Source organism: Suricata suricatta, chromosome 4, assembly GCF_006229205.1.
Source record: "Suricata suricatta isolate VVHF042 chromosome 4, meerkat_22Aug2017_6uvM2_HiC, whole genome shotgun sequence".
In the NCBI taxonomy this organism is placed as follows: domain Eukaryota; kingdom Metazoa; phylum Chordata; class Mammalia; order Carnivora; family Herpestidae; genus Suricata; species Suricata suricatta.
The window spans coordinates 134,252,311-134,276,399 of NC_043703.1; the positions used below are offsets into that span (position 1 = coordinate 134,252,311).

Genomic DNA, 24,089 nt, shown 5'->3' on the forward strand with positions numbered 1-24,089 from the left:
GCAGCCACACATTTTTGGAACTGTTTGAGAACCATAACTTTTAAACAGCACCACACTTGCTAGGAGGAGTTTGAACTTTACAAGTGCAGACTGTCCTTTGACAGAAAAGAAAATCTGATTGTGAACATATCAATTTAGGGGCCATTTTACTTGGCTTATGGGATTGCATATAGCCTCTTGAACTTCTTAGATCTTGCAAAAATCGGTGATGGTGGTTATTATTCTCTATGAATTTGGGCCTTAATTTTGGGTAAATGAATTACCATTATTTAATGAATTACCACTTAACATAACATTTGGTTTCAGATATGCTATGATTGTGTTGCTATTCTTCTCACCAATACCAGTATAATTCCTATCACCACTGATTATGTACCCAGTCCAGTCCGTCCTTTGTGCTCATTTGGTCCCCATCTTCAGGACCCGAGAAAGTTAGTTGTGCTCCGTTGTTACTTAGGTTAATTGACTGTGGTTCAGTTATTTAACCACTCAGGGCTATAGTTTTCTCATCTCTTGCGAAGTCCTCTTTAGTTTCCAATGAACTTGGTTGCTCCTGTTGTTTTCTTCTTGCTGTCTCAAGAAATTCAGCCTGGGTCTTTTTACTGCCACTGTGTGCTCTTTGATGAACTTCTTTATAGCCTAGGGAAAACTGTAGGTTGGGATGTAGTTTCCACTTTTCCTAAAGGGAAAAAAACCCACATATAATCCTTTGTTGGGTGTGTCTGCTGGTGACTTCAGGGAGATAGACAGAAATTAGTTACATGTAACAGACAGAGAAGGTGGAAAAAATCTTTAAAATTATTGAAGTGGCATTTTGGTATCTGCCAAGTAGATACTACTTGGTCAAATGACCAAATAGGAATTTATCGTCTTGACCTCTAGATTGCCACATTTGAATTTAAGCTCTTCTGGTTTTTAGCTTTGTGACCTTGAGCACCTAATTTAACTTCTCTCTCTCTGAGTTTTATTTTTAAGGGGGAAATGATTAATAATACTTGCTTCAAAAGGTTATTGTGAAATTTAAATAGGAAAGCATTTAAATCTAAGTACAGCGCTCTTTACATACTAAGTACTTCTTAACTGTTAACTGTTATTGTAATGCATTTGTTCCTGTTTTTTTCTTCTTCTTGTTTAAGTAAGCTCTACACCCAACCTGGGGCTTTAACTCAGGACCCTGAGATCAAGAGTTGCATGCTCTGCCGACTAAGCCAGCCAGGCACCCCTATTTGTTCCTGTTCTTTATTACCTGAGTTTGAGCCTATATTCATTCATCTATTTTTATTTAATATCAGCCCATCTGATTCATATTTTCTCTGCCACATCATCCAGATTGTTGCCTGTTTTCCGTCCTGCAAAGCACTAGTCAATCTGATATTTTCTTGTTTTTGTGTCCTCCAACTGAATCTGAGCTCTGAGGGATCACGGACCTCTCTGTACTATTCATTGTTATATCTCTAGTGTCTAGCATAGTGCCTGGAACACAGTAGGAGCTCAGTATATATTTTGGAGGAAGACGCTAATCGCTGCATTTAGTTGTTCAGTGTATATATACAAGGAAAGACGGTACTGACTTTGCAGCTAGGTAGGGTGGACATTTTGGCTTTCTTAAGAGCTGTTTTGTGGTCCTTCTTCCAGGTCTCTGACCTTCTGGCTATCAGTAGATTTTGTCTCTGGAAGTATTTTCTCTGACTTGATTCTTCTTATTTTGTTGGATATATTAGTACGATTATCCAGAGTTTGTTTTCTGGAACATTAGATGCTTAAAATGATCCTTAATTAAAAGATTAAAGAATTCTCTGATCAAATGTGTTTGGGTAAGGATACTATTCCCTTTCTTCACTTGAGATTCACATTAGATATTAGTATAGTGAAGAGTCTCAGAAGTCCTGTAGTAGATCTACTTTTTAACTTTGATCAGTTATTTTTCTAAATTAGTTAATCATGAACCTACATAAATTTACTTATTTGTTCTTTTTACCTAATGAGTAATAAGATCCCCGTTCCACAGTATGCACTTTGGGAAATGCAAGGCTAGCCTAGTGCTGAAAGCCTGGTTTACCCTCACTCAGTTCCTTTCCATGTAAAATTATAATGTCAGGAAAATTAAAATTAAACTTAAACATAGTGATTGTACTTTGAGAACTCTCTAGAGTGCCATAAGGCATTACTTGTCAAGCATTTCAACCTATTCCTGTTAGCCACCATGTAACTGTAGTAGCAAGTATCTTTGGAATCTGAAGGCACTACATTTTCCCTTTGTGCAGACCTCACATTTTTTCAGTGCTAATAATCCCAGTTGCTCTTACCCTTAGAATTGTTTTTCAACTCTGGAAGACTTCTGTGCTCGTATATAGAACAGAGGTACTTGGCGTGCCCCACCCTGGATGAATGATGAAGCCCTTGCTCCATCAGAGTTCTCTAGTTTTGTCCACTTTCTCACAAGTCTCACCTGGCCTTTCAGGGAAATGGACTTGCAGAATTCTAATGTTGTAGTTTTACCATTTAACAAAGGCATGAAGCACAAGCTAACAATAGCGTTGTGCTCCAATACCTAGTAACGTACCTGGCATGTAATTGACTACCAGTGAGTATTTAGTGAACAAGATGCTGGAACCTTGTACTGTTCTCTTTACTCATCTTCACATAGTGAACTGAAGTCACTGTTTAGAGAGGGAATGTTCTTTGGTATGTGCAGTCTGGATTATGCACTACAACTTTGTGGTATCATTTTTAAGTAAGAAAAATGTAGCAAAACATCTGCATTTGTGCCAGAAGTAAGGGAGTAAACTGGATGCCTCTTTGTACTCTGCTTTTAAATTAGATCTTAAATGACAGCTTTCACTAAAAATAGAGGTCACGAAGACTTGCTTCTTAGATGTAGATGTCCATTTTCTAGTACTTTCAGGAAATCCACTCTCAGTTTAAGGCATAAAATTATATAGAGTATATCTTACTTTTAAAAAATTACTGTTTAGTTATTGTCTTATATTTAAGAGGACATTGTATTGGGTTCTATTTATTTACAACTTTAAAACAGTGTAATAACATAAAATTTGTTCTTTTAAATACATTTAATTATTTCTAAAATGTTTACTTAATGCATGTGTAGATTATATGAAGTGGATATATTTCATTTGAATGAAAAATAGAAAAACAGTGCTAGAACATTACTGTCAATAACTGTGATATGTATGTTTCTTTAATGTCATTATACCACATAGCCTTTTTGTATTTCAAATAGCTGTTTCCTATAGTTTGGTTTAATAGCTGCAGTAAGAAAGTTTTCTAACTTTCAAAAAGCTTTCTAGCTTTTCAAAAGTAAAACTTTCTATATTTCATATTATTAAAAGTACCGGTTATGATCTTCAACCAAAGACCTTTTAGAAAATAATTCTTTAAATGCCATTTTCATTATAACTAAATCACTGTTTGTCTCTTGAAGACAAATTCTATTTTTCTTCATACACTTGTATGTTTGTTCCCAAATCATGTAATAGGATTCTTGGCTATTACAGTTTAATGACTAGAATGGTATTAATGGAATTTGTTATTGTAATGTATGGGCACAACCAAAATTTAATGTATTAAGTTTAGATACAAAGCTTTAAAAAAATTCTAAGATTTTTTTCAGTATTTTCAATTGCTTTGTGGTGATTGTATTACTCTAAGTTACTAAAATGGGTGTAAGTTACTGGATGAATAGAGGGAACTCAGAATTCTTATTCTGGCTATTTGTGGTATATCCTGCCAGTCCGTCTAGGATTCTTCTGCCTCTTTTACTTAAATAATGCAATGGCCTGTTTCTGAACTAGACATCCGCCTTCTTGTTAAAAGACAGATTAGTAGGCCCTCTTCCACTATTCTAAATTACTATCCTCCCACTCAGACCTATGGGTAATTGGAACCAAAGAGATTAGCCAAAGTTACTTCTCTGATATCATCAGAAAAACCTAAAGAATGTTGGTCATAAACCTGTGTAGCATTTTGTGTCTCAGGTGCATGGAGGGAAGGTTTTCAAAGTTCCTTTAGCAGAAGTGCTTTTCTGCCATTTTCAGGGCATTGTTGGAATTACACTGGAAACTATCTGCTTACGTACTATTGACCCTCTCAACGCTGTTCCTTCCCTGAACCATGAACCACACTGTCCGTATTTTAGTGCCTGTGAATTAGAGGTTTGTCTTTACATTTGTTAATAGTAGTAGGTAGTAGGCATTTATATAATAAGACTCTAACATAACCACCTATTGCATTTAGACTCTGGATAATTATTCTTTGTGTCTATAGTGTTAAATTACTGTTGTTTTTAGTTTTTATCTCTGACTTTATCTCAGTATCTTTTTCTTATTTCTGTTCTTCATTCTAACTTTTTCTGGATAAATTCACAGACTGGCTAAGTGTTTATACTGAAACATTGAATCCAGTTTTGGGTGGATCTTTATTGGGGGTTAGCAGTAGTATGCATCTTTGACTCCTTCTCATATTTACATCTAGCACCTATTTTCAAACCAAATTCATTTACCTAAGAGTCTGCATTGGTTTTTAAAGATTAAACAGAAATTCAGTTAACTGAACATGTGTCCAGGGAGCACTTACTATGCGTAAGCACCACTTGACTATGTCTTGGGCATAAAAATATGAATAAGGCATTGTGGAAGCGCCCTGTCTTAACAGGGCAGACAGACGTACAAATAAGCGTAATAGCAGTGTGATTTTTTTAGAAGTATATTTTAAGTTCTGTGATGTGGTATGAATACAGATTCTGCTAGAGAATGCCAAGAAAAGTTACAGTGTGGGGAAAAAAATGACCTTGAAGTTTTCTTTTTCTTTTTAAAAAAATGTTTTATATGGGGCGCCTGGGTGGTTCAGCCTGTTAAGCCTCCAACTTTGACTCAGGTTGTGATCTCACAGTTTTTGAGTTCAAGCCCCAGGTCGGTCTCTGTGCTGACAGCTCAGAGCCTGGAGCCAGCTTAGACTTGACTGTGTTTGCTTCTCTCTGCCCCTCCCCTGCTCATGCTCTGTCTATCTCTCTTCTCTCAAACGTAAACAAACAAAAAAGTTTTTTTTAATGCTTTATGGAGGTTTGACATACAGTAAACTATACATACTTAAATTGTATGATTTAAATTTTTACGCATTTATATACCTGCGAAGCCATTACCTTTATCCAAATAATAAACATATGCATAATCCTCAAAAACTTCTTCATCCCTTTTTTGTCCCTAACTAGTCCCCAGACAGCCACTGGTTTGCTTTCTGTTCCTTCAGATTGGTTTGCATTTTCTAGAACTTTATACACATGAAATCATACAGTAGGTACTCTTTTGTCTGGTTTCTTTTATTAAATTATTGTGAGATTCCCCCTTGCTGCATGTATCAGTAGTTTATTAGTTTTTGTTACTGAGTGTTGTTTCATTGTAAGGGTAGAACACCATTCATGACTCTTACTCATGCTACTTTTGTTGTATTTAAGAAATAATTTGCCAAACTCAAGGTCACTTATGGTTTCTCCAAAATACATTTTTAAATAGTTTTCCCAGCTTTGTTGATGTATAGTTTACAAACCATGAAAATTACCTAGTACTATATTATTACAGGCAGATTTATACAGTTGTGTTTCTTAAAAAACAAAAAAGAGCCAAAAATAAAAAGATTAAGCATTCATCCCAGAGAATCAGAAAAAGGACAGAACAAACTCATAGGCACTGGAAAAAATGTAAATAAAAAGGAGGGGCAGGAATTCAATAGGAAGAAAAATTGTTTTTAAATTATTTAAATGTTTATTTTTGAAAGAGAGAGAGAGAGAGAGAGAGAGAGAGAGAGAGAGAGAGAGAGAACACGCACGAACAGGGGCGGGGCAGAGAGAAGGGGAGACACAGAATCTGAAGCAGGCCCCAGGCTCCGAGCTGTCAGCACAGAGCCGGACATGGGGCTCAAACTCACGAACTGTGAGATCATGACCTCACCGAATGAAGTTGGTTACTCAACAGACTGAGCAACCCAGGTGCCCTGGGAAAAAAAGTTTTTTAAAAATTGATCAAGGAAACCTATAGCTGTATATTAAAAAGAAATATGTAAGAAAAATACGTTTTCTAAGATGATCACATAAGAAATAAAAGAGAAGGCGTAGTTTTTATTTATTACTAGAAATAAAGAGAGGGCATACCTACCAATACAGCAAATCTTTAAAAATTTAGAAGGGAATGTTATGAGCAATCTATGCCAATAAAAGTAAAAGCTTAGATGGAGTGATTGTAAAGTCAAGACAGGGTGTAGGCTGGAGACTGTTGTTAGCATTGCAAAGAAGAGAGGATGGTGGCCAGAACTCCAGGTCACTAGGAGTGGGAACGGAAGTAAATTATAAATTTACAATTTATAATTGTAAATTCTGTGAATGAAGAGGTGGGGAGGGGCAGGGAAGGGTTAAAACGTTCAGTTATAGGATTTGGGCTTGGGTGGTGTTTCGTGGTGGCATTACACCTGAGGAATAGCAGGGTTTGGGGGGAAGAGGGTTGGATTTGAGGCATACTGGGGGACAAGTGGGGTTACCTAGTTAGTTATGTGGGTCCCGGCTTACCAGAGAAAGAGAAATCTGGCTAAAGTGTCTGCTTATTTTGCCACAGGATTGGGTCTTGTTTTTAAATTCACCTGCTTGTTTTTCTTTTTGTGAGCATGCCTTTAAGTGTCTCCAGAAATATAAAATACCTTTTTTTAAAAAATTCAGATTTAAACCTTTCCCCATATAAATATTTACCCAGCCAGATCTCAGATAGGAGAACAAAGAGCTCACTTAGAGAGCAGTCTCTTGTAATAAACACTAAAACGTATGCTGGTAACAGGAGCCCTGAACTTCTTGGCCCAGTTTCTGTGTAAGTGCTCAGATTTCTCCGAGTGAGGTGGCTACGACTCAGATTCCGAGTCTCCAGAAGTCACGGCCGGGCATATCTGACCCTGCTCCTGGGCAGCTGGGGCAGCCTTTACTAGAATATAGCCCTTTTCTCCTTAGCATTCGGTTAACTAGTGAAGCTCCTAAGATAGTTTTTAAATTAGCCACTTTCACTTACGTTAGTAGGTATATATGTAGACTTTATTTTCTCCTTGTGGTCCTAGCAAAGAGGAGAGCAAGATGGTTCCGTGTCCTTTTCTGTTCTGTTAAGAAGACAGTGCAGCAGGTACTGGAAGTGGCCTTTCCTTTTATGCTTTCATTCCTTGACTGGATCTAAGGCTGCTGTTTACCAGTTTTAGCATAATCCCAGCCTGACCTGCACTGAGCTGGCTGTTAGGAAAACCTTTACATTGCTAGAAGTACTTACTGCCTGCCCCAAGGGTCCTGCTCCTCTTGCTGACTTCTGTTGACAGATAAAGTGCAACTATAAATGTGAACATGGTGAATTGCATGCTTTTTTGCTACACAGTACAACATGTTTTCAAAGTCTTAATATGTTCTCTAGTTTTAACAGATTTGTTTGAAATTTGGTACGGACATAGATGTGATTACATTTGTGACGATGTTTCACACAGTGATTAATATTGTAATTTTAGTTATTCTTTTAAATACCACTTGAGAGAGGCTTACAGCATGGTCCAATAAATTTTTTTGACCAAATATCAACCAAGTCAACAATTTCTTTTAATCTTTTTATTTCAAATTTAATTGTCTTAAATTTAACTAATTTTTTGAATAGGGAGTGCATTTATTACAGAGTTCAAAAATCAAAAAGTATTTTAAAAAAGTATACCCTGAGGAATCTTGGACCTGCCCTTCCTCGTCTACTCCTTCTCCCCAGCCTATTACATGTCATTATTTTTTAAAATTTTTAAAAAAAATGTTTGTTTTTGAGAGAGAGAGAGAGAGACAGAGCACAGGCAGGGTGAGAGACAGAGAGAGGAAGACACAGAATCCGAAGCAGGTTCTGACAGCTGCTGACAGCTCAGAGCCTGACAATGGGGCTCAAACTCATGAACCTGGGAGATCATGACCTGAGCCGAAGTCGGTTGCTTAACTGACTGAGCCTCCCAAGTGCCCCACATGTCATTATTTTTACTAATTTCTATTTATTCCTCCAGTTTTTATTTATGTGAATAGTTCAAATATGTATTTTTATTTCCTGCTCCTTTTACTCAAAAGGTAACATGCAACTGTTCTTCACCTTGTGTTCCTTTTCAGTTTTATACCTTGGAACTCTCTCTCCATATCAGTACATAAAGATCTCCCCCTCCCCTTCTTTTAAATGCGTAGTATTCAGTTGTGTATATGTGTCACAGTTTATTCAAACCATTACCTGTTGCCAGTTACTTGAATGTGTTCAGTCTTTTGCTATTACAGTTTCATAGTCAATGATCTTGTTTATGTGTTATTTTTTGTTTCTGGTGTCTTGTTTATCAGGTCCTAGAAATGTGTTTGCTAGGTAAAAGTAAATGCATTTGGAATTTCGAAAGATATTTTTGTATTCCCCTCAGATAAGGGCTGCACATTTTCCATCAGCAGTGTTTTGAGGGTCCTTGGAGCATCCGTTTCTCTACTGCTTCACTAAAGAGTGGTTGGACTTCCATCAAATTTTGCCACTCTGATAAGAAACACTACCTCAGTGTAGTTTCTGGTTTGCATTTCTGTTTTCCTGAGTTAGGTGAAGCATCCGATCTGTATATTTAAGGGCCATTGGTATTTCTTTTTCTCAGTACTTTGTCTACTTTTCTAGGATTGTCTTCTCCTTTATATGGGTTTGTTTCTGGAATTTCTCTTTTGTTCTGTTGGTCTCTGTATCCTTTTGCCACTTGTGCTCTGTTTCAACCTTTGAGGCTTTATAAGAAGCTTTAATATCTGTTAGAGCTGTTTTCTCATTGCTTTTTTTACCCTCCCAGAGTTTTCATGGTAATTATTGCTTATTTTTCAATAAGATCTTAAGAGTCAGCCTTTCTAGTTCCTGGAGGAGAAACAAGTTGGCCTTTTTTTGGGATTTGTGTAAATTATAAATTACCTTAGGAGTTGACACATTGTTATGTTTGCTCCATCTCTCCAAGAATATGATTATACCTTCTTCAGTCAATTTTACTTTCATTTTTAAGGTGGTTTTTTATTTTAAGTTTATTTATTTATTTATTTGGAGAGAGAGCAGGGGAGGGGCAGAGAGAGGGAGAGACGGAATCCCAAGCAGGCCCCATGCTGTCAGAGCAGAGCCCAATGTGGGGTTGAACTCAGAAGTGAGATCAGAACGTGAGCAGAGGTCAAGAGTAGTATGCGCAACCGACTGAGTCACCCAGGTGCCTCCTGAAGGTTTCTTCAGAAGCTTGCCCATTTCTGGTCAAGTGAAAATACATAAATATTTTATTGTTTTGTTGCTAGTGGAAATGAGGCCTTTTCGGCTGCATGTCAGGAATGCTGTGTAGTTATTGTATATTATATGAGTAATCAGAGTAGCTGACCTTTAAGTTTCCTTCCAGCAGATGTTTGGATATTAAGTGTAAGGCACAGTTCCTACTCTCAAGGAGCTTGCAGTGGACCGCAGTATTTGCAAAGACAAGGTAGGATGTGGGGGAAAGGTTCTTGCATCTTTTTCCAAATAATAATAAATAGCAGATAAAATAATTCTCAATTTGTAGAATATATGTAGATCTCCATGACTGTATATTAAAGTTCTGTGCTTGTCAATATTTCATCATTGACTCAATTTGCCCCAAACAGTACAAAATAAAAAGTAATACCTTTTTATATAACTTGGGGGGGGGAAAAAGGAAATGAGGTCTTTTCTTCCTTTAAACCTCTGTTGTTGTTGGCATATATACATATTGGCTATTGATTTCCATACATTGATTTTATAGCCTACCATCTTACTACTCTTGGATTTGTGCTCAAAATTTTTAATGCTGTTTTCAAACATATTGGAGAGAGGTGCTAGGTGTTATATACTAATACCTATCTTATAGGTATGGAGGGAGGTGCTAAATTCCTGGTTGAAAGACCTTATTTATTACACTATGCATTTTTCTTGGTGTAGATATACAGGATGGTGAACCCTAGCAAGTTGAAAAGGAATCAGTTCTTTGATGTTTTTATTTAGTGAATGTGTTAAGGGTGATATGAAATCCCTTTACTGGTATGTGATAGAATTTAGTTAAGTCAGATAACTGAGTTAGTACATGTGTTTTTGAATAACTTAGTAACATGTTTATATCTTATAAAGTTTAATTGAGTGTAAGAAAGTTTTTATTTTTATTTTTTAACATTTTTTATTTATTTTTGAGAGAGAGATGGGAGAAAGGGCAGAGAGAGAAAGGGAGACACAGAATCCGAAGCAGGCTCAGTCTTCAGGCTGTCAGCACTGAGCCCGACATAGGGATTGAACCCACGAACTGTGAGATCATGACTTGAGCTAAAGTCGAACACTTAACCAACTGAGCCACTCAGGTGTCCCTTATTTTTTTCTTTATACAAATAGTAAGTATAGGAAATCTACAAGGAATCACCAATTTGTATACTGTGGCTGACCAAGACTTCATCGGTATAGGCCCTACTTGAACAGTTTTCTGATCTTTCATGTATATTAGAAATAAAGATCTACTTCACTCAAAAAGTGAGAATGGTTTGAGCCTTGAGTGCCTCAGTTGGTTAAGCATCTGACTCTTGATTTTGGCTCAGGTTATGATCTCATGGTTTGTGGGTTCAAGCCCTACGTCGGGCTCTGTGCAGGCAGCAGGGAGCCTGCTTGGGATTCTCTCATTCTCCCCCTTTCCCCTCTCTCTTCCTCAAAATAAGTAAATAAACATTAAAAAAAAAATAAGAGTGGTTTCTCGTAAGATGTGAAGAGAGCATACTGTTTTGGGGTAGTTAGTTATTTTTGTTGAAATTGTTTTATGAAAAGTGCTTTACTCTGGTCTTTAAAAAAATTTGGGACTTGAAGCTAAAGCATGTTGTCTTGAGCAAAAAAATATTCCCACAGTTAAGAAGCATGAACTGAATTGTCTTTTATTTTACACAGATGGACTCTGGAGTACTAGGCTGTTAGCATAAAATTACTTGTATTTTCCTTCCTTACTTTTCTGACATTTACATATGTGTGTATTCTACACAGTAAACACAGTGTCTGTCTTTCTGAACTTTTTAATCAGTTGTAGTCTTATGGACACTAAGCTTTTTAAGTTTTAAATAAAGCATATATCTTAGAAATACTTTGAAGAGTAATTGAGATCTCAGTCTTTTTTTCTTGATCTTTCTCTTTTTTTAAGATAAATGAGAAGGAATTATTTGATAAAGTGTTTTATTTTGTTATGTAGTTTGCTTGGGTTTCTGATTCTTTGTATGATGAATGTGAGAAAAGTAAGAATATTGAAAATTAGAGTAAGTGTAGAACGCCACAGTAGATTTTAGTAGAAAGTCTTAACTAACAGTAGTAAATAATAATAGACAAATAGGATAAGGATAATATGAATGTCCTTATAATTAGGAGATTATGTTCATTCCAAAAAACAAAAACAGTAAACTGCTAAAGTCAAATTTGATGGCACTTAATAGTGAGAATGGAAGCTGATAGTGTGGTCGCATAGTCTTGCCAAATTGAATTATGTAATTTCTCTTTTGAATAAAAGAATAGTTTCAGAGGTATTACATTTTCCTTTTTAGATATAACAGAGCTAATGAAAATATGATGATTGACTGTATGTATTGATTGACAAAGTGAGCAAAAGCCAGTATTGTCAGCGTCTAATTGCTGTCACAGCTGGAATCCATTCCTTGGTTTTATTTTTGCTTCAGATTATTAAGAATTCCTATTAGGAAATAAAAATCTTTCCTATTCGTATGTGTTTAATGCTTCAAAGTCACAAAACCTTGGTCAAAAAGCATGTATCCTACATATAATGTCAGATCACAATTAGATTATCAGAAAATCCTTCCCTGACTTCTTCTTACCTAAAGATCTTTTCTAATTATTCTTAGAGTACAGTATTAAATTTCCAACCCTGTAAATGTTTTTTTTTCTACAACAGACCGTCTTCCCCAAGAGCTCATTATGAAGAACATCTTGCACAGCTCCTGGCACTCAGTATTTGTTAAATGAAGCAATTGGTGACTTTGTGAGCATTCTCTAATGTTTTCCTCAAAAATGAAATCTAGGCACAAGTGAAGTTCACAATTAAGTCTTTAATTTTGTGATTGTGGCAATGAAAGTGTATAGGGTGTTTGCAGTAATGAATATTCATTTTCAAAGAATTGTTTTTGAATAGCATTCCTGATTAAGGGTAACTTGGCTATTAAGAGCATAGCTTTTTGAGATCAAGACAGTCTTGATTTAAATTTGTTAATTTCTCAGAGCCAGTTATGTATTGTATAAAATAGGTGTAATAATAATGCCTACCTCATGGGATCATTGTGGAGTAAATGAGTTTTACACATAAAACTTCTGGCACAATGCCCAGCATGTAGTTAAGTGCTTGTAGGAGGCAGTTCTTTTCTGTTTGTTGCTGGTGTGGTATCATCATCAATGTTAACAGTTTCTGAGCAAGTACTGTGGTTCATATGTTGAATCAAAGACAAAACATTTCTAGGTAGGAAAGTGGTAAAATTATGTCAAATTAATACTCTACTGTGTTAGGGCGCTAAAAACATACCCTTGGTTATGAGTTAATATTTTATTAAAGATAACCAAAAATATATTTTAGGAATAAAAAAACCCACCTTGTTCAAGCACTATTAACTTGTTCTAGGTAATTAACAAATACAAGTTTTTAAGGTTATCAGGTATTTATAATCATCAAAGATTGATTATACTTTTTAAGCCCTTAGGATATTAACATACATGAAAGATATTGCTGGTTTTCATCTGCTTCACACTAGGAATTGCTGCTGGAGTGGAAGTTGGCAAGAATGTCTGAGAGAAACTGGTATCGGTATTGCAAAACTGTTGAAGAGATCATGATCTGAAAGGGCTCTAACAAAGTAACATAACCCTCTGTCAAGGTCATGAATTGTTGCCTTATAATATTTAAACTTTAAGTATGCTTACTTTGAAATTCCAGGATGCCTAACTGGGAAATATATATGGTTTAGTAAAGTTGGGATTCCTTATATAAATCTATGTCTTTCAGTAAGAAGTCTTAGTAACATTCTCTTGTTTTCATGGAAAACCATAAAACTGAAATCTTTGTGCTTTTATTTGGCTCTGTGCATGATACGGTGATAATGCTTAAAGCCTTCAGAGATTGAGAATCTGCCAACACTTTGAATAATTTAGCCTAAATCGTAGATGAATCACATCCTCAGTTTCTTGTGTGCAGTTTTTATCTTGTATATGAATGATTGTGATGCTTTTAAAAGTTATTAGCACAACTTTTTAACACTCTTGCTTTTCTGTTTCTAATGCATGACTTTTTAAAAAATCAAACCTCATAAAATAGGCACGCATGGGTGGTGCATTTGGTTAAGCTTCAGCTTCTTCATTTCGGCTCAGGTTGTGATCTCTGGGTGTGAGAGAGATCCCCGTGTTGGACTCTATCTCATGGTCCCGAGCTAGACTCTCTTGTCGGGGTCCACCCTCCCCCCCACTCCATGGTGCCTGCTTAAGATTCTCTCTCTCCCTCTCTCCCTCCCCCTTTGCACCATGTGCGTGTGCTGTCTGCATCGCTCTCCCTCTCTCTTTCAAAAACAAAACAAAACAAACAACAAAACCCCACCAAAATAAGTGAGAGTCCCTTCCTTTTACCTCTCCCTTCCTGTTACCTACATCTAGTCACTGGTTCCTTGTATATATGTTTCTAGAAGTTTTCTATACTGATGTGAATTTCGTGTACAGAATTCTGTGCACTATATACTCATACATGTAGTTTTGTTATTTTTAACTTCTGTCATTACGTGCCTGGCTCTTCTAATTCAGTACTGTGGTATGGAAACCTCCTGTCCATACCTAAGGCTCTGTTTTTTATGGCGTTTCATAGTATGAATTTACCATAGTTTTATTTGATTATTTCCTAGTAATGAAGATTTAGGTTGTTTTTACATTTATAAATATTGTGCAGCGAGTATTTATATACACATATTTGTACATTGTTAGAATATTTTTGGAATAGATTGTTACAGGTGAAATTACTAGGTCAAAGGATATATGTTTTTAAATGTTGATAGTAAAAATCGTTCTTTAAAATTTACTCTTCTAGTACCCTCCTGTAAATATGTGGGGAATGTCCATTTTACTCCTGTTTTTTCCTTTCATTCATGTCATTTATTCAAGTCATTAATTTATTTGAATTTTGCCAAACTGGTATGCCAAAATATGCATTTTATTATTTGAACTTACATTCTTTGATTTTTACTGGGCTTAAAAATTTTTAAATACTTATTATTTATATTTCTTCTATAAATTGCTATTTTGTATCATCCTTTGACCATTTTCTACCTACTTATTTTGCCATGTAGAATCCTTGATTTGTATGTGATCAGATATGTTGTTACTTTTTCTGTGATATCCTTCATGTTAGTTTTGAGAGGCCCTCACTCCATGATTATCAGAATGCACTATCTTTTTTCTAGTATTTCAATGATTATGGTTTTTATATTTAAGTCTTAAAACACCTGAATTTATTTTTGTACATAACATGAGATAGGAGTCCGATTTTTCCCCCACCTGAATAAACAGTTGTTCTAAAAGGGTCTTTTCACCACTGATTTGAATTTATTTCTTTATCATATTCTAAATTTGGACTCTTCTGTTCCATTGATCTGTTGGTCTGTTCATGTGCCAGAAACGCACTTTTCTAATTATTGTGTCTTTTTCATATGTTTTGGTACTTGATATGGCAATATCCTCATTAATCTTTGAAAAGTGTTCCTTGGTTAATCACATTTTCACTTCCAGATGTATTTTAAATGTTCTTTGCATGTTTTCTGGAGAAAATTTGCTATTTGTGCAGTGGGACGACATGCCCTTTGCTCTTCTAGGCTGTGGACATATAGTTGGCTCAGATACTCTGCGCTTCTAGAGCAGGGCTGTGACTCTACTGCCCTCTGACTTCTTTCCTGATTGTCATCACTGGCTGTCGCTGCCTCTTACCTTTGCTTTTTGCTACTCCGTTCTCTTTTAGCTTCTTACCAACACAAGAAGCCACTTTATTGCTTTCTTCGCCTCTGCTCTTCAGCATTTGTATAGAGCTTCTAACTTTTTGTTGCTCACACTAGCCAATCAGAGTGTGAGCAGTCAGAGTACATCAGGTTATGACCTTATTTTCTTCGTTCTTAGCCCTTTCATTGTTGCTGGCTGCTTAGAGTGCACTTTACAAATGCCAGATAAACTTCTTTTTTAATCATGGTTTTGGAGCTATTTCACTGCTCAGATTTACAAGAAGTCTTCTTATAACAGATATTATGGGATAATTATTATGATAGTGTGTGTCATGCACAATTTGAGGTAACATCCTTACTTGCTTTGCTATCCTTGCTCTAACCTTTCAGCTAAGTTTTTAAATGTTGTAGTAGGATATATATACCATGTCAACGTGATCAGACCACGTTTGGAGTTCAATGGTATGATTAACTATACCAGTCTCTACTGTTGGATAACAGCTTCATGAAAATTTGTATCTCTGAAACAGACAATTTTTGGTTTTTTACATTGTATAATTATTTGGTTTGCATAAATGTTATCTTAACTAGACACTTAACTATGAAGCTTCTGCTTGATTGTAAATGCTTTTTTTCCTTAAAGAAATTGAAATTACTATTTTTTCTGAATATATCTAATATTGTTCATTTTAAGCAGATTCATGTAGATGTGTCAGTATTTTCCTGGTTTATCCAAATCTTGAGAATCACTTCACTGAGTTAAGACAGTGGAAGACAAAAGTACAAAAACCCCACACTGTGTCTTTGCTCTTAGATAGATAATCATTGAAATTGTTTAATTTTTTAAATAAGATTTTTTTTCTGATTATGAAAATATTTGCTTTATACATAGGAAACAACATTGTAAAAAGAATAAACATTACCTGCGCTGCTGCAAATTTAGCATGAAATTTCATGCATTTTTCTGTAGGCTGGATTAATAATAGAATAATAGTTGATAGTGGGCACTTAACTATTTACCGACTTTGTTCTAAGCACTTTAGAATTTAAGCCTCACAACTACCTCATTTATTTCGTTTACCTCATTTATTATCTTCATTTTACAGATGAGGAAACTGGCACATGGAGGTTGAAGAACTTGCTTATGGTCATATAGGCTAATAAATGCGTTATGTGTGTATTGGTAAAAAATGATGGAGATCAGACTCAAACTCCTAGAACATGCATATAACCACCATCTTTTTGCCTTTGTATTATTGTTTGTATGCATACATGTATCATCTTGCCTATGTACCTGTTTATTTTAATAGAATAAGGGATTCTTTTTTTTTTAATTTTTTCAATGTTTTTTATTTATTTTTGAGAGGCAGAGAGAGTGTGAGCAGGGGAGGGTCAGAGAGAGAGGGAGGCACAGAATCCGAAGCAGGCTCCAGGCTCTGAGCTAGCTGTCAGCACAGAGCCCGACATGGGGCTCGATCTGATGAACCGTGAGATCATGACCTGAGTCAAAGCCGGATACTTAACTGACTGAGTCACCCAGGCGCGCCTAGAATAAGGGTTTCTAAAAGGATTATTCTAGTTTGCCCCTAGGATAAATAAAAAAATTAAAGGGGAGGTCCTTGTGAAATGTTCACTTCTCTAATTTTAAAAAATACGGAACTTAAAAAGGACTAGAATTATGAATTTATAGGTGTTTGTTACGTATTGTGAGTTTCTTATTCTGGGAGGATAGAGAGTGATTCCCTCAGCAGTTTAATGGATTTACATTTCATCTGACTCACCAGAAGGGCCCTTTCCAGGTGAGGCTGGCTTTGGTAGGAGGTCATAGCACAGGCCAAGGACAGTAGGGGCTCATTGTCCAGTTTCTTTAGCCCTTGAAGGCCTGTGTGGGATTATCACGGGAAACCACAAGCTATCCCATCGAAACGTGGTACCTGAACGTAATATTCAGCAGCACTGGGTACATCAGTTCCCGTTATTGTTGGGGATCTGGATAGCTAGCCGCTGCCGTGCCTGTTTTTGGCTTCATGACCGCATTTTCCCTTGTCTTATTTTGTGAACTGGTCTTCTGTTTTCCATAATCTGCTCTTAAATTTCTTTTTCCTGTCCATCTGGCTAAGGTGTTTCATAACTTACTTGAGGAGATGTGGTCTTGATACTTGGCAGCAGACTGAGGTCAGGTCCCGCTTTATTGGAGAGGAATGGCCCAGCTCCATTGTGGCTCTTCATGTGAAGTCTGTTCCAGACGGCTCTGGATTGGAAGTGCAACAGACACCGTAGCTCTTTATTCCTGAGAATAATTGCTTTAGTAAATATAATCCGGTTCTTGTTAATTTTGACTCTGGACACCACAAGCTGGAATATGTGGGATGAAATAGAATTTTAACCATTTTTGTCCGTTTCCATTAAATTACTTCAACCTCAGTGATCATTTCCGGCCTGCTGTAATGCACCATGGCCTTAGAGGTTGTCCTACCTTCCAGTGGCTTCTCCTGCCCTTTATCCTCTGAGATGATGGTAATATAATAGAAGTAAAAGCCCAGCAGTAACAGAAGCAAATGAGATCCATTTGAAGGGTTTTAGGAACAGAGGAGAAATGTGGAAATTATGGTATTCATATTGGGGATTCTCCTGTAATAATAGGTGAATTTTTAATGAAAGGATTAATGGTAGAATAATTTTATATAGTGTAACATACCTCTAATATTACTAGGAGTGCTTTTTGAAAGCAGTAGTTCTTGGTTTGATGAAGTTAAGTTAGTCTGTTTGTCTTTGGAATATATTTATATTTGTATTGTTTAAAAAAAAAGCACATGCATGTCCTCATATCACTGGTTTTGGTGTGGTATAAGTTCTTTATATTTTGGATACTAACCCTTTTTTGGATATGTCATTTGCACATATCTTCTCCCTTTCACTAGGTTGTCTTTTAGTTTTGTTGATTGTTTCTTTCATTGTCCAGAAGCTATTTTGATATAGTCCCGATAGTTTTGTTTTTGCTTTGGTTTCCCCTGCCCCAGGAGACACATCTAGAAAAATGTTGCTATAGCCAGTGTCAGAGAAATTACTGCCCATGCTCTCTTCTAGCATTTCTATGGTTTCAGATCTTACATTTAGGTCTTTAATCTATTTTGAGTTTATTTTTGTGTGTGGAATAAGAAACTCATCCAGTTTCATTCTTTTGCATATAACTGTCCTGTTTTCCCAGCACCATTGGTTGAAGAGACTTTTTCCCATAGCATATTCTTGCCTCTTTTGTCAAAGATTAATTGAGCATGTAATTGTGGATTTACTTCTGGGCGCTCTGTTCTGTTCCACTGATCTGTGTCTGTTTTTGTCAGTGTCCTATTGTCTTGATTGCTTTGTAGCATGTCTTAAAATCTAGGATTGTGATACCTCTACTCTTGTCTTCTTTTTAAGAGTGCTTTAGCTATTCAGTGCTTTTGTGGTTCCATACAAATTTTAGGATTGTTTGTTTTAGTTCTGTGAAAGCAGTTGGTATTTTAGTAGGGACTGTATTAAATCTGTACATTGCTTTGGGTAGTATGGTCATTTTAACAATATTTATTTTTATAAAATTATTTATTATTTTTAAATTATAGTTTATTGTCAAGTTGGTTCCCATATAACCCCCAGTGATATATTTATTTTTCCAGTCCATGAGCGTGGAATATCTTTCCATTTGTTTGTGCTCATCTTCAATTTCATTCATCACTGTTTTATAGTTTTCAGAATACAGATCATTCACCTCCTTGGTTAAATATTATTCCTAGTCACTTTAATATTTTGGATGCAATTGTTAATGGGACTGTTTTCTTGTTTCTCTTTCTGCTACTTCATTATTAGTGTATAGAAATGCAGCAGATTTCTGTACAGTGATTTTGTATCTTGTGGCCTTACTGAATTCATTTATCAGTTCTAGTAGTTTTTTGGCAAAGTCCTTAGGGTTTTCTATATATTGTATCATGTCATCTGCAAATAGTGTTTTACTTTTTCCTTATCATTCTGGATACCTTTTATTTCTTTTTCTTGTCTGATCACTATGGCTGTCACTTCCAGTACTATGTTGAATAAAAGTGTAGAGAGTGCACATCTGTGTCTGTTCCTAATCTTAAGGGAAAAGCTCTCAGATTTTGACCATTGAGTGTTATATTAGCTGTGGGTTTTTAGTATGTAGCCTTTATTATGTTGAGGTATGTTCCCTCCAAACCTACTTTGTTGAGGGTTTTTGTCATGGATGGATGTTGTACTTTGTCAAATGCTTTTTCTGCATCTTATTGAAATGACCATATTTATTCTTTCTCTTGTCGATGTGATGTATCACGTTGATTGATTTGTCAATATTGATCCACCCTTGCATCCCAGGAATAAATCCCACTTAATCTTGTGAAGGATATTTTTAAAATATTATTGGATTTGTTTTGCTAATATTTTGTTGAGGATTTTTATACCGGTGTTCATCAGAAATATTGGCCTCTCGTTCTCTTTTTTTGTAGTGTCCTTATCTGGTTTTGATTATCAGGGTAATATTGGCCTTGTGGAATGAATTTGGAAGCCTTTTTTTTCCTCTTCTATTTTTTGGAATAGTTGGAGAAGAACAGGTATTAACTCCTCTTTTAATATTCAGTGGAATTCACCTGTGAAGTCATCTGGTCCTGAACTTTTTGGGAATTTTTTTGATTATTGTTCAGTTTCATTGCTGGTAATCAATCTGTTCAGATTTTCTTAAAAATTTTTTTTTATGTTTATTTATTTTTGAGAGAGAGAGAGACAGCATGAGCGGGGGAGGGTCAGAGAGAGAGGGAGACACAGAATCCGAAGACAGGCTCCAGGCTCTGAGCTGTCAGCACAGAGCCTGACCCAGAGCTCGAACCTAGTAACCGCGAGATCATGACCTGAGCCGAAGTTAGACACTCAACCGACTGAGCCACCCAAGCACCCCTCAAATGTTCTATTTCTTCCTGATTCAATTTTGAGAGATTATATCTTTCTAGAAATCTATCCATTTCTTTTCCAATTTGTTGGCATATAATTTATCTAATATTCTCTTCAATTCTTTGTATTTCTGTGGTGTTGATGGCTATTTCTCCTTTCTTTTCTTTCTCTTTCTTTTCTTTTTTAAATCTTTTTGTTTTGTGAAAGGGGAAGAGGGGGAGTGGGACCGAGGAGAAGAAAGAGAGAACATCCTAAGCTGGCTCCACACTCAGTACAGAGCCTGATGTGGGGCTCAATCTCATGACCCTCAGATCATGACCTGAGCCTGGGTGGCTCAGTCGGTTAAGCCTCCGGCTTCGGCTCAGGTCAGATCTCACGTTCGTGGGTTCGAGCCCCGTGTCAGGCTCTGTGCTGACAGCTAGCTCAGAGCCTGGAGCCTGCTTTGGATTCTGTCTCCTTCTTTCTCTGCCCCTCCCCCTCTCATGCTCTGTCTCTCTCTGTATCAAAAATAAATAAAAACATTAAAAAAATTAAAAATAAAAGAGATGCTCAACCGACTGAGCCACCCAGGTGTTTATTCTGTTTATTTGAGTGCGCGCAGGCGCGCACGCTCGCTCTCTCTCTTTCTCTCTCTCTCTCTTTGTGTGTGTGTGTGTGGGGGGGAGAGTCTGGGTAAGCAGTTTATTAATTTTGTTGCCCTTTTCATGGAACTAGCTCCTGATTTCACTGATTTTTTTTTTAAGTTTCTATTTCAGTTGTTTCTTCTCTAATCTTTATTATTTCCCTTTTTTAAAACTGATTTTTTGGCTTTTGTTTTTTCTTTTTCTAGTTTCTTTAGGTGTAAGGTTAGGTTTTTTATTTGAGATTTTTTTTTTTCCTGAGGTAGGCTTATATTGTTATAAACTTCCCTCTTAGAACAGCTTTGGCTGCATCTCTAAGATTTTGGACCATTGTCTTTTCATTTTTATTTGCCTTCATGTATTTTTTGATTGCCTCTTTGATTTCTTGGTTGACTTATTGTTTAGTAGTATGTTATTTAACCTCCATGTATTTGGGTTCTTTCCAGAATTTTTTTTTTTTTTCAGTTCTTGATTACAGCTCAGGTCATGATCTCTTAGTTTGTGGATTTGAGCCCTACATTGGGCTCTGCACTGACAACATGGAGCCTGCTTGGGATTCATATTCTCTTTCTCTCTCAAAAATAAACATTAAAAAAAGAAAAGATGCATGGTATGATTTCAGTCTCTTGAATTCGCTGAGATTTGTTTTGTGGGCTAATACGTGATCTATTCTGGACACTTGAAAAGAATGTGTATCCTGCTGTTTTAGGATGGAATGTTCTGAATGTATTTGTTAGATACATCTGGTCCAGTGTATCATTCGGAACCACCGTTTCCATGTCGAAGCTCTGCTTGGGTGCTCGTGTCCGTTGATGTAGGTGGGGTGTGGCAGTCTCCTACCATTGTTGTATTACAGTCATTACTTCATGTTTGCTATTAGCTGCTTTATGTATTTGGGTGCTCTCATTTTGGGTACATAAATGTTTACAATTGTTGTATTTTCCTGTTGGGTTGTTCCATTTGTGACTATATAGTGTCCTTTTTTGTCCCTTGTTACAGTCTTTAGTCTTTTTTTGTCTGATGTAAGTATTGCCACTCTGGCTTTCTTATCCCTTCGTTTGCATACTAGACGCTTTTTCCATCCCCTCACTTTCATTGTGTGACTATAGTAAGTCTGAAATGAGTCTCTCGTAGGCAGCATATACATAGGGCTTGCTTTTCTATCCATTCCATCCCCCCGTGTCTTGACTGGAACATTGAGTCTCTTTACATTCACGGTAATTATTGATAGGTACATACATATTGCCATTTTGTTACTTGTTTTATGGTTGTTTTTGTAGTTCTTCTCAGTTCCTTTCTTGGAAAAGTGGTTCTTAATCTTTGGGTTATGGACACTTTGAGATACCTGATGGACACTATAGAATTTCTTCCCAGAAAGATGCATAAACATATTATCAGTTTTCATTCAGTATCAGGGGTTCTTGGGTTCCCTGAACCTATCCTTGGCCCCAGGTTAAGAACCCATGATTTAGTAAGTATATAGCATTTCTTTGAATTGAAAAAAAATGTACATTTTCCACTTAACATGTATCCCATTACCTGAAAAATGTTCATTCCTCAGGAATATTGGTTTTTGAGGTGTTAATTCTGTATTTGTATAAAATAACCTACACTTAGCATTTTAATCATTGATGTCCTGGAGCCTTTTTGTGCTAGTGAGATTATGAGCATCTCTTTCCCACTCTGTGTTCAGAGATTTTGAGTTGGTAGCCATGGTGGGAGAGTTTACAATCCTAAAATACCATCCATCAAGGCTTGCTCTCCCCTTTTCCACCAAGCTGATTTTTTAAACATTTACCAGCATGCAGCTGGTTTTAATTACTCATTCAGCAAACATCTTTTGAGTTCCTTTTCGAGACACTGTCCTAGGTGCCAAGGATACAGCAGGGAATAAAACACATTTACTTAAGTGAGTGTTTCTAAATCTTAAATTTTGTAATGAAAATGGGGAAGAATTGGGAGTTCCTTTTAATCATATCATGGGGGAAATGTGGAATCCAAAGCAAATGGATTTCCTTACTGTAAACTCTTCAGATTCTTTTTTTTTTTTTTAATGTTTATGTTTGAGAGAGAGAAAGAGACCATGAGCAGGGGAGGGGCAGAGAGAGAGAGAGAGGGAGACACAGAATCCAAAGCAGGCTCCAGGCTCTGAGCTGTCAGCACAGAGCCTGATGTGGGACTTGAACTCACAAACCATGAGATCATGACCTGAGCCGAATTCAGCCACTTAACAGACTGAGCCACCCAAGTGCCCCTCTTCAGACTCTTTTAATGTACTATTCTATTGTTAATCTCTATGAAGATAATATATAGTATTATTTTCAGTACAAGAAACTCCTCCCCCCCCTGCCAGAATATATTTAATATCTTTCAGAAACAATATTCTGCTGCTCTGTGGCAGTCGCATCCTAGATGTTAGGAATTAGTGAATGAAGGGCATTTACTCAAAGAGTGTAGGTCAGAGTGTGGCCAGACCTTCCCTCCATCTGTTTTATAGATGGTTCATTTATGGTTTGTGGATTGAATTGCTTTATTGATGGTGCCCTGAGCCATTTGGTTGTAATTTCATTTCCACCAATTAAAAGAAAGAAGATTTTATTTTGCATAATGAGAAAACACTGTTCTACTTAAGAAAAACCCCCTTTCGTTTTGATCTGCAGTTTCTGATTTGGGGACTCCTGATGGTACCAGCAGGTGAACTGCCACCACCTCCCCCTGCTGCTGGACCTCTCCCCAGCAGTGGGCGGCTCCTGCCTCAGAGCCTCTCCCTGCAGTGGGAGTCTCTGAAACCCTCTTCACCTCCTGCGTCCCCTTCATTAGGCTGTGGTGTTTCTCAGAGTGTGATTGTTGGATTGTATCTTAGTTGCTTGGGTGGCTATTAAAACTGTAAGCTCCTGGGTCTCATCACAGACCTATTGATTCAGAGTCTGTTATATCTGGGGCTCAAGAATTTGTGACTTAAAACACATTTATAGGTGATTTTTATTGTTTAATTTCCATGATGAATTATTTAAATTCACTTTTGGTAGGTGTATATGTTATTTCGTACGTTATTTCATAGGGCTACTGGCATTTTGGCCAGGACTTTCACTGTGTGGCCCTTTATAGGCGCAGCAGGACATTTAAAATCCGTGGCTCCTACCTACCAAATGCCGTTATCATCCTCAGTTATTGGTGCAACCCAGAGTGCCTTCACACATTCCCACACTTCCTTTCTGCCACCAGGGGCTTGTGTTCTCCCTAATTCAGCATCACGGCTATGGACTACTTTTACTCTTCTAGAAGTTACTCTTGATAATTTAGTACATGTGTCTAATTTAAGACCTCACATTAATTGCTTACACTACACACCTCCTAAATAATACATGTTCCCAAGAGCCCTTTAATACCAATCACACCTTTCCATTTACAGGCCGTTTGTTCAGTATTTGAGTACTAGCTTTTAAAAAATGGTATAAGTTAGACATTATTATTATTATTATTATTGCTCT

At 36.6% G+C, this 24,089-nt stretch overlaps 1 protein-coding gene across 1 annotated transcript in view; it reads left to right on the forward strand.

Moving 5' to 3' along the window:
* Positions 1–24,089, forward strand: part of MAP4K3 (mitogen-activated protein kinase kinase kinase kinase 3) — a 192,940-nt gene that overhangs the window by 21,143 nt on the left and 147,708 nt on the right. The window contains exon 4 of the mRNA XM_029938550.1: positions 9,464–9,519. Coding sequence (XP_029794410.1) covers positions 9,464–9,519 — 56 coding nt within the window. The remainder of the gene's footprint in view (positions 1–9,463; positions 9,520–24,089) is intronic.